Source organism: Sebastes umbrosus, chromosome 13 (genome assembly GCF_015220745.1).
Source record: "Sebastes umbrosus isolate fSebUmb1 chromosome 13, fSebUmb1.pri, whole genome shotgun sequence".
Classification (NCBI taxonomy): Eukaryota; Metazoa; Chordata; class Actinopteri; order Perciformes; family Sebastidae; genus Sebastes; species Sebastes umbrosus.
In genome coordinates, this window is record NC_051281.1 from 18036278 (window position 1) to 18047564 (window position 11287).

The 11287-nt window shown below is 40.6% G+C and overlaps 1 protein-coding gene across 1 annotated transcript; it reads left to right on the forward strand.

Moving 5' to 3' along the window:
* The first annotated feature begins 2710 nt into the window (after positions 1-2710).
* gpr143 (G protein-coupled receptor 143) lies at positions 2711-10357 on the forward strand. Its single transcript, XM_037788975.1, has 9 exons — positions 2711-3426; positions 4907-5016; positions 5224-5318; positions 5734-5826; positions 5910-6019; positions 6125-6233; positions 7330-7447; positions 7531-7783; positions 10020-10357. The coding sequence occupies exons 1-9, from the start codon at positions 3021-3023 to the stop codon at positions 10121-10123; spliced, it is 1398 nt and encodes a 465-aa protein (XP_037644903.1). The 5' UTR covers positions 2711-3020; the 3' UTR covers positions 10124-10357.
* Positions 10358-11287: the final 930 nt, after the last annotated feature.

Sequence of the window (11287 nt, forward strand, 5' to 3'; positions counted from 1 at the left end):
TTTTAAATATCCCAAAAATAAAAAAAATCTTAATTCCATTTAGTCAAAAGTGATCTTAATTAAGAGAATCACATGTTCAGCACCCGTGATAACAACAATCTGCTCTGAATCCCTATAGCAGCTCTGGCGATAAGCTATCCTGACATCTGACTTCCCTTACAGAGTTCAATTAAGTTCCCACACAACTTCTGTATCTTGACAATGAAATAAATCAGATTCTATCAGCTCTGTTACAGGATTACACCCCTGTGATGATTGATTTAGACTAGTGGCAGTGCTTTATGTGTGCTATAAATATAATACAATAATGTGTAATGGTAGAAGCTATATCTCTCCACACACAGCTATTCCCAAATGTACTGCACCAGCAATATCTGTTGTGCTTTGGGAGCTCCGATCACACTGCATGCAAACCAGCAGAGGGCAGCAACAGAGAGCAGACGTTTAAACACCCAGTCGATACTAACTGTATTCCTCAGGGAGTTGTTAATCCCTGGCAGCAGGCTACAAGCTTGCCATACAATTGACTTTGTGCCTTGTCAGAGAAGGTGCATATGGATTAGAATGCCATTGTACAAACTCAATGAATGCCCTCTCTGTAGTGCTGAATAATGAAAGCCCTTGATGCTTTGTTTCCCAAATAAATCTGCTTCAAATGTCCACCCGTTTCCTCAGATCTCTGTCCAGGCAAGCAGCTCCAGCCATTGCCGTGACCTCTCGTGTGTATCTGGACGTGGTGGACGTCTGCTGCATACATATTTGGTAAGTTATATCACGTATAGGCTCTTAATCCTGGTGCAAGTCTCAGCTAAACCTATGCAAGCAAAGCGCACCAAATGTCATCCTTCTTATCGTGGATCTGAGGATGGGACTAATGGGCTTTCTATTTCTGTTTATGCACAAAGCATTAACTTTTTAACACTTGTCAAAACAACACTTGTTAAGTCCCTTGTTGAGGGACAACAGTGCAGGGAACACACACACAGTCGTAACATCCCCACCATAATACAATAAATAAATAAATAGTTTGTCACACTGTCTATCACACACAAGTACACAAGCATTTTAAATTACCCAACAAATGTGCAGTGCAGTTACCACAACCCAAAGGTCACAAGTTACTGCACGCAGATATTTATTAAAGCTACACACAAAGCAAAATGGCAAAAACAAAAAGAAGAGTCTAACAAGTTGGTGTGCATTGTGCAAAAACTGGGGAAACAAAGCTGCAGCGAGACACCCCAACACACCTACCTACCGAGACAGCTAACTAACCGAGTCTTCAGTGGATTGCCGAGCTTGAGGCGACTTTAAACGCTGAACTCAGTGCATCACTGAAGACCAAAGATGTAGCCAACTGCAATACACTGAAGCGTACCCACCCCCCCCCCCACACACACACTCAGGATTACCACCAAAAATAAGAAAGGCAAAACAACAAAGTGGCAGGCTCTTCAAACCTGCCCGGGGACTACATAGTCAGGGTGCTCTAAAGCAAAACTCCAAACAGTTACCCAGTTAAAGCACAATTACACAAGCAGCAATAACCACAAATGATATAACAAAAAAAAGACCTTTACCCTCAAAACAAAAGCCACTAGGTACACACAAAAACTTACATTTACCTCACCTCATGGACATTCGATCCCGGACGAGCCCCCATTTGTTACACTACCAATCCATAGGATTTACAATAACAAAAATATAACAAAGAAATACGAACAAGATAAAACAAAAATCTTAGGCTGAGAGGCGGCAGGACCAGTAGTTCCCACACTACAGGCCTCTCCCTTCTGCTACTGGCACAGGAGCTTCCCAGGCCTCCTTAAGCAATGCAGCACACCTGGGCAGAGCTACTGGAGAGGGAAAAGGGATAACAGCACACAGCTGTAACAGGTGGCCTTTAAACAGCCACATATAGGCTACCCATTCAGAAAATCCCAAATATTGTATGATTTTCTTTATTGATAACTTGACTTAATTGAATTAGCATATTTACAAAAAATATATATATATATTTCTATAGTGTATTTATTTGATGTGTTTATGGGCTTTGTGTTTCTATCTGGGGTTTCTGTTTCTGCTGCACGACCAATTTCCCTTTTAGTAACAAAATTAAGTGATTGATTCATTTATTGATTGATGGTGTTGCTATAATATAATAGTTTACAATGTCTACATTTACAGAATATATATATATATTAAAGAGAACCAATATGCTTTTGTGCTTTTTCCCTTTCCTTTAGCGTGTTATATAGTTTTTGTGCATTTAAAAGTTACAAAGTCCAAAGTCCACGCTAAAGGAATTACTCTCCCCCACAGAATCACTGCTCCTGAACTGCCTGAAACGCCTTGCTTGAAGTCCTGCCTTTTCTTCCGTAACATGGTGATGTCACCAAGTAACACACTTAGCCTATAGCGGTTAGTTTGGCACGCTCTCAAATAAAGCTATAGTTAGAGCGGAGCTGGAGTGGAGTTCGAAGAGTTTGGTTTCAGTTGACCAATCACAACAGTGGGCAAGCTGACCAATCAGAGCAGACTGGGCTTTTTTGGGAGGGCGGGGTATAGGAGCTCAAACTGAGCGTTTTTTTTTCGGACAGAGGGTGAAAAGAGCCGGTATGAGAAAAATAAAGCATTTTTTTGAACATTAAAACATGTAAACATGTTCTAATAGAAACCCCAAAATACAAGTATGCACCTGAAAATAATCATAACAGGTCCTCTTTAATATTGAAGTTGTTTTATGACTTCTTTGTGATAAATCTGCAGTTCTTTTTGAGCCCAAGACAATTTTCCCTCAGGGGGTAGAACAAAATATATGAAATCAAAATGTCCTATTATAATTTGTATTTGAATGTATTATATACTGAACAGGACAAGTACAGCAGAAATACTGTACATGAATCAACTCCTTAAAATAGGCTACACAACTCACCTAACTTGAGAGCTAAATCTCACAACAGTCCATTGTAGTTTTCTTGTATTGTGGCACTCAGTTAAGCTACAACTGTGGGGATTAAATGGAAGCACATGATGATTCAAACCCCGTGATTTCTCAGAGAGAGTCGGCTCGTGTAGACCCAATCATTTCCTCTCCCTTCTTCTTTTTCCTTCTTTCTCTTAGCCCACTTCATCCTTCCTCTCTAAACTCTCCTCTCTCCCAGTGCGCCATGGCATCCCCCCGGCTGGAGACCTTCTGCTGCCCGAACAGAGACGCAGCGACGCAGTTCGTGGTCTCCTTCCAGCCGGTCCTGTTCGGGTCTCTGGGTCTGGGCAGCGCGGCTCTCAGTCTGCTGTTCGCTGTTTTACAGATCCTGCCCAAACGGAAGGGCTACAGAAGACTGGGCCAGTACCCGCTGCCACGACCAGCCTCCTCCTCACGGATCCTCTTCATCATCAGTATCTGTGACATACTGGGATGCACAGGTAAACTACTCACTGGACTACTCTTTAGTATCACAGCTGGGTTTCATTACAAATATGTTGTTTTTAACCCCTTTGTTGCACTATCTGACCTATTTTATGCAAACAGTGAGAAAAAAAATACAGCTACAATTGTGTACAGCTATGAAGAATGTCATTTATCTGCCAAAAAAGACAGATTTTTGTCTACATTTACAGAATATATATACATATATACATATATATATTATATATATGTATATATGTATATATATATATATATATAAATATATGGATATATATATATGTATATATGTATATATACATATATACATTTATGTATATATGTATATATATATATGTGCTTTTTCCCTTTCCTTTGGTGTGTTATATAGTTTTTGTGCATATAAAAGATACAAAGTCCAAAGTCCAAGCCAAAGGGAGTTACCCGCCTTTTCTTCCGTAACGTGGTGATGTCACCAAGTAACACACTTAGCCTAGCGGTTAGTTTGGCATGCTCTCAAATAAAGCTATAGTTATATATATTTTTTATATATATATATATATATATTAAATATAAATTGTGTACAGCTATGAACAATTTAATTTATCTGCCAAAAAAGAAAGATTTTTATTTTTATATATTTTTTATATATTTAATAAATCAATTAAAATCCTAAATTATTTTTTTGCAACCTGTTGAGTCAATGATACAGGTTTTGTAACAAATGGGGAAACTTGATTACAAACTTGTAAAAAAAATGCAAATCTCAGCTCAGACCTTGACACAGTTCCTACAAATTTAAGATGTTAAGAAGTTCTGAAGCAGCTTATTACGAAACCAAAGAATGAATCATGATCCTCTCATGTGAGCAATGACTGACTGTTAACCACTTCCAAGTTTTTTCTTCTCTCTGTTCATCTGAATGCAGCATTGTTCTTAAAGCAACACACATCTAAAAAAAAAAATAAGGCTGTATGTATAATTTTCAGATTGTTGCACTGCATCAGAACCAATGTGACACTGCTGGAGCTGCCTCGTTCTTCACTTTGCCTCTCTGCGCTTGGTGTGTAGATGAAGTCATGTATCGCTGTGTACTTAGTGCCCGGCGAGATTCAGCAGACTAACAGCTCAAAGCACACCCCTGACACAGTTTAAAAAAAAGAAATACACAACAGCGTGCAGTCTGCATCACATTAAGATTCTGGGAGAGCTCCCGTGTTTTCCACTCCAGCGAGTCTCATGTAGGAAATGGAAACACCCTTATAAAACACACCTGGAGGTAGTTCATATTTCCATGACATAAAGCTGCTATTAAAAGGACTCCCACGACTGAATCTAATTCATTAAGGCACTTAATAATACAGAATGAAATTCTGCTTTAAATGTTAATGAAAACCAGACCCCTGTTTGTGTTTTTCTCTATTTCTTCCTCTTCCTGGTAAAGCAGAATTTGTCTAATTTGCTAATTAGAGGTCATGTGTTGTTTTTTTCCTCCTCCAGGTATCATCGTAAGGTCATCTGTCTGGCTGGGCCTGCCAAACATCATGGACCGCATCTCGGTGGCCAACAGCACCGACGTCTGGCCCGAGGTCTTCTGTGTCGGCAGTGCGGTATGTATGATGCTCAATCAAACACATCATATTGTTTATTATAAATCCTGTGATCCTGCGGAATCCGGATGCACAAGCCGACCGCTACGCCACGTCTATTCAAACTGTAAAGTCACAGATTAACGGATTAACCTCAAAAGCACACTCATGCTTCTTATTATCTGAATTTATCATATGACCTGTGTAATCTCAATTTATGTGTTACAGATGTGGATCCAGTTGTTTTTCAGCGCTTCTTTTTGGTGGACCTTTTGTTACGCCGTCGACGTCTTCCTGGTGGTGAAAACATCCGCGGGAATCAGGTGCTTCATCATCACCTTCCATCTACATATTCATTATCACCTCAACATCTCCTCCTATAGACACACGATGAAGCACAAAAGCTTTAAACTGAGTCGAGAATATGTCGCTTACGACAAGCAGAACGTGTGAAACATCTTCCTCTCACTTGTATTCCCTTTGCACTATAGATGTAATGCTCATTTTGCAAAAGTAGTTTGAATTTTGTTCTAGAGAAAGCATCTACTGAAGGTGCACCAAGTGGTCTGAGGTTGTGTCAGATTGTTTAACACACTTTTTCGGTTTCCATGGGCTAACAGTCCCCAGTGAGTGCGGTACATTTGTTTTGTGCACAGACAAAAAAAAAAAAACTCAAGATGAAAGAGCTGCAGCATGTGTTGTGATCTCAGTCTCATGACTTCTTTCTTTCCCCATCAGCACCATTATCCTCTACCACATGATTACATGGGGTCTGGCTGTGCTGCTGTGTGTCGAAGGAGTGGCCATGCTCTACTACCCATCCATCTCTGAGTAAGGACTTTGTTGATGATGATAATAGCACTTCTGTTTTATTAGCACCCAATGCTTATTTCATTGCATTTTTTTTTTTGCAGTTGTGAGCAAGGCCTCCAGCACGCCATCCCCCACTACGTCACCACGTACGCGCCGATGCTGCTCGTCCTCGTAGCCAACCCCATCTTCTTTAACCGGACCATATCTGCAGGTCTGTTTCCTCGCTCTCAAATCTCTCTTTGTTGAATACTTTCTCACACATGGGCCTAAATATCCACCTCTCTCTCTCTCTCTCTCTCGTCCTTCCAAATTCTAGTGACGTCTTTGCTAAAAGGACGACAAGGAATCTACACGGAAAATGAGAGACGTCTGGCTAATGAGATCAAAATACGCTTCTTTAAAATAATGCTGGTGTTCTTTGTTTGGTATGTTACCATTCTTTATCAAAAGGGGTGAACTTAAAGGAATAGTCTGACATTTTGGGGATTACGCTTCATATTTACCGTACAGACATGAGAGTGGTGTCAGTCAGTCAGCCGGTTAACTTAGCTTAGCGTGAAGACTGGAAACGAGTTAAAACAATTAGTCTGGCTCTCTCTAATGGAATCCACCAACCAGCACCACTAAAGCTCACACGTTATATATCTTGTTTCGTTTAATCCATACAAAAAACAAAGTGTAAGAAACAGCATGTTGTGGTTTTACAGGGGTTATGTGCCAGACTCTCTTAAACTCTCTCTTTTTAGTTTGCTGGTTGCCTGGCAACCTCACAGTGACAACAAGACTCCAGGAAGTTACTGCGCCCCGCCGAGAAATATGCGGCACATAACACCCCGTAAAACCATAACGTGTTGTTTTTACAGTTTTTTTTAATATTTCCCAATATGTTGCACTACTTCTTTAAAGGACCATATCAAAGTATTTATAAGTTTTATATTCTTAACTATAGACCATTTCACAGTTGTAAACAAATGCGACCCAGTTTATTTCCGGTTGCAAGGAAGTAAACATGGACCATAGAAAAGTTGTTGCCTAGCAACGCAAATCCATTGAAACGGTCTATAAATCACATTCTTTTTAAAATGTTGTCAGATATAAATTACTGTATGACAAAACAGTAAATTAACATTTTTTAATTGATCTATTAAGTATGAACTAATCACATAAACTCATAGTGACTTGCTCATTCGTTAGTGTGAGCAACAGGAAGTCATGACACATCCTGAATTCATTCATTCATGACCTCATCGTGAGTCATGCTTCATTAGTTATGATTTGTACGCTTATTATAAAGTGTTAGTAATGTGACTCTCACAGGGGCAGATTCATGAGAACTCATGTGCTTGTCCTCAATAGAGGTCAAACTAATCATCCGTTGTTCTCCACAGCATAATTAGAGCTGGATATCAGCTGCGTGTTCATTTGATGAAAATAATTGTGTTTTTTTTTTGTTGAGTCAAATTTGAAAGTGTTATTCAGAGAAACTTGTTAAAAGCTAATGAGACATATTGATTGTTGTAGCTGGGTTCCCAACATCATCAACGAGAGCCTCCTCTTCTACCTGGAGATGCAGACGGACATCGATGACAACGGCTTCAGGAACATCAGAAACGCAGCCCTCATCACATGGTTTATCATGGTGGGTTAAAAAACATTAACACACAGAATAAAACAGTTTTTATCGACGTCTAACACCTTAAATCATCATTTTGACTCTTTCAGGGCATCCTGAACCCCATGCAGGCTTTCCTCAACACCCTGGCCTTTCACGGCTGGACGGGCTTCGATGTTGACTTCAGGCTGCGGCGGAGGAGGTCGCTGGCCTGGGACTCGGTTTCTACTTCAGTGCCTAACGCAGCAGGCAATAATCCCTTGGTGGGAACGACTCTGCTCTACCAGAGTCACGTCCAGGAAGCTAAGAAGAACATGATGAGCAACGGACACCACTCCGACGCCATCAGCGTCCTCTCAGAAGGTAATTGGGCTCTCGGTAACAACTCACCTGTATATCAGGGATGGTGAAGCTCTAAAGCATCCTGATGGCTGGACTGCCTCCTCCTTATATGTCGTATGTATTTTCTTTTGGATGACATCATGGTATGATATCATCCATTGCTCCAATTGTCTGAAGACAAGTTTTTTTTTCTAGTGAAGGTTTATTTTTTATCATTGAGTGGCAAAAACTCTGGAGACATTGACCAGGATAAAGTTAAAGCTCTCTGTGATGAATTTTTTTTTTTTTTTAACCAGTATTGCAGTCGACTCCTGCTGGATGCAATAATGAAGCGTGTAGTGTAACGAACACCCTGCGGAATTGACTGTTTTGATCTACGCTGTACGGATTAGCACAGTAGCGTGAAATTGCAAAGTTTTTTTGATGAAAACAGTGTCGCTGCCGTTTTGCATTTGTTTGTTAATCCACCATGGCAGGGCATGCTTCTTTTTTTTTAACTGTGCAACTTCACAATGAGTGCAAAATCTGACCTTCTCTTAAAGCTGCAGTGGGTAGAAAATGGAGCAAAAAAAGATTAAAATAAGTAATGACATAACATCATTTTGAAAAAAAAAGTCACTACAGTACTGTATATCCCGACAGTAGTGCATGAGACAGCTAATCTGGAAAACAATCACGTACCTTGGTGTCCTCCGGTGCTCCTAATGGCATCTGCAAGATTTCACAGAACGGAGGAAAACAACCAATCAGAGCCGAGCTGGAGCCCTGCCGTGTCAATCACTCGCGAACTCCGATCAAACTAGGCAGCGCTGATCAAATATGAATCAATATTCTGTTACTGTAATGCTTATTTCTCACCTTAAATGTTTTCAAGAACATCTTGTCGTGTACTGTTTAGCTGTAAAATTAGAAAGTTTGTGACTCGGCAGAACGGGGGGCATCAGTTGAGGAAATACCAAGCACCGCCCACCAGCCAGAGCGCAGCCAATAGGAACACTCTCTCTGAAAACAGAGCCATGAGGAGGTGCAGAAGTTTAGTTTTCTCTCAGAGCACTTGAATTACAATACGCTGAAAGGTTATTATGGAATTTTTGCCCAATGATGCCAAAAACACATTCTGCCTACTGAAGCTTCAAGGGCGTTGCAATTGTGCCAAGTTATCACATGGAGCTTTAAGTGTCAGTACTGATATGCATAAGATGATAATGCAGAGAGCAAATGGCAAAGCTGTTGAATGTTTAGACGAAGCAGGTAAGATACACTCAGTAGCCAGTATATTAGGTACACCTACCTGAAGCGAATGCAATACATCTTCATGAAGTTTATAATGTTCGGTGTTTGTTGGAACTATAAGAAGTCATTTTGGAGCCTGAAGTTTCTTGCGTTGTTGAATTGTATTGTATTATACTGAGAAGTGATTCTGATAGTTTACCCTCATTAATATAAATATGGAAACACACTTCTTTAGGATTTATTGCAGGATTGTTGCATCAGACCGCTTTAGGTTTAGCTAGGTGTACCTAATAAACTGGCAACTGAGTGTAGATTGAACACTGATAAGCATTTACTGGATTCAAATGACAATATTTATACCCTCATTCTCGTAACACTGAGTGATGACATGGGCCTTTTTTCACACAGGACATTTTGACATGTCGCAGCAGGAACAGCACAGGCGTCAATAGTTAAATGAATGATGGCTGAATTAGCTGCTTCAGTCTCCGGGTCCTGGTATCGTGCACGCTGGCTCTCTGGGACTCTTGAATACAACAGAGACATTGTTAATGTTATTAGTAACACCTGTGCTTTTCCTGCTATGACTATGAGTCAAAATGTCTGCTGTGACAAAAAGCCCGACAAGACACTATTAAATGTATTTTGGGATGATTTTGTAAAGCTTTTTTTTTACAATTTTATACAATTATGTTTGTGCACAATGTAGCTCACATGTACAAAGACTATTCAATGTTTTGTGTCACCATTCAGTGTCTCTGAAATGACAAGTCTTTAGAAATAAAGTGAATTTTTCTTTTTTAAAGGATTTGTTTTTCATTCATTTATGCAGCCTTCAATCTGTTTTTCAATTACATGCAGGTAAAATGCAATACATTCAAAATGTCCACATTAAAGACTGCATATGCAAGATAATTCCCAAAATACATTTGTGAATGCAAGATCAATATCTCAATAGATCAGCAGTTTGTTAAGCTGTGAAGGTGCCATGTGCAGTAATCTACCCCTTATTTTGTCTTGCTAGGTTCAGACTCTAGTACAGTTGAAATCCACATTTCCAGCGAGCTACGAGACTATGAGGATGTAGACGCTGACGGAGAATCCTTGGAGAACTCTGTGAGGCACTAGCCGGGGGGTGATCGTCAACCCGCCTCCCTCTACTTTTCCTGTGTGACCTTGTTCTTTTAGCTACTTTTGTTTTTAGATTTGTCTCCTCTTAGCCTCCATTATCCTGTTGCGATTTCCCCCAGATATTAAAGGGACTGTTTGTAACTTTTTTAAGCGTATAAATGTACCGGGTCGGGGAAACATGCGCGCTCGCGTGTGGCTGGAGTCTTTCCTCCGCTGCCTGCTTGCCTTCACTGACACAGCGCGCGTTCTCGCTGTCTCGCTCCACCTCTAGACGTGAACGCGCGCTCACTCCACACTGCAGAAGAGTTAGTTTAGCTCTGAGAATATCTAGTGAATGTACAGTGGACGTTTGTGCAGAAATAAATGCTGCAGCTCCTCCAGACCAACAGAGGTTTCCCGTGTCTTGTGAAGTGACAGGGCTCCGAAGCGAGAAATGTTACCGTCTCCGACCGGGTGCTGGTGTCTCCCTTCTCTCTCCGGCTGCGGTCGGGAGGCGATAACGTTCCTCGCTGCGGAGCCCCGCTGCTTCCTGGAGGCTGAAGCAGGAAAAGCCAACACTAGGATCAGCATTGATTCATGGAGAGACCTTCGTCTGGTCAGCTAACATTACTGCCAAGCAGGTGAAATATAGAGTGATATTGTGGTTTTAGCTGACGTGTGTCACCACCTCACTGTTTTGAGCGATGCTCGTTCATGTCTATGTAGAGCGAGCACAAGCGCGAGCCCGACGCTGACTTTCGTTGACTTAACGGCCACAGGTGTCGCTGTTAACAAGCATTTCTGAAAGTTACAAATAGTCCCTTTAACTGGTCAGGAGATCTTTGATTCTAAACCTTTGATTCATTGCTGAGCTTTTTTTTTTTTTTTTAAATGTGTCTGCGGTACAGGGTAGTGTAACATTTCATACCAATTAACTGTACAGCAGCTACTTCACGGTCTCTTCATAGTGTGTTCAACAGAACAAACATGACATTTGTTAATAACTCACAGACTGACCTTTAAAAGTGCCTTAAGTGCTTGAAGAAAAAAAGTTCTCCTGATGTGCACTCTTGTCATTAACATCTTAAAACACAACAGAATGTAATAAGCTAATTAGTTTTTGTATTTCCAGTTGTCAATCTTGTATTTTTGCACAAATCTATTTTATACTATATTAAATGT

Coding starts and splice junctions, on each gene's coding strand:
- gpr143 (XM_037788975.1), top strand. CDS start 3,021: ATGGAAGCACATGATGATTCAAACCCCGTGATTTCTCAGAGAGAGTCG. Junction 5,827..5,909: donor TACTACCCATCCATCTCTGA/GTAAGGACTTTG, acceptor TTTTTTTTGCAG/TTGTGAGCAAGGCCTCCAGC. Junction 6,234..7,329: donor ATGCTGGTGTTCTTTGTTTG/GTATGTTACCAT, acceptor TGATTGTTGTAG/CTGGGTTCCCAACATCATCA.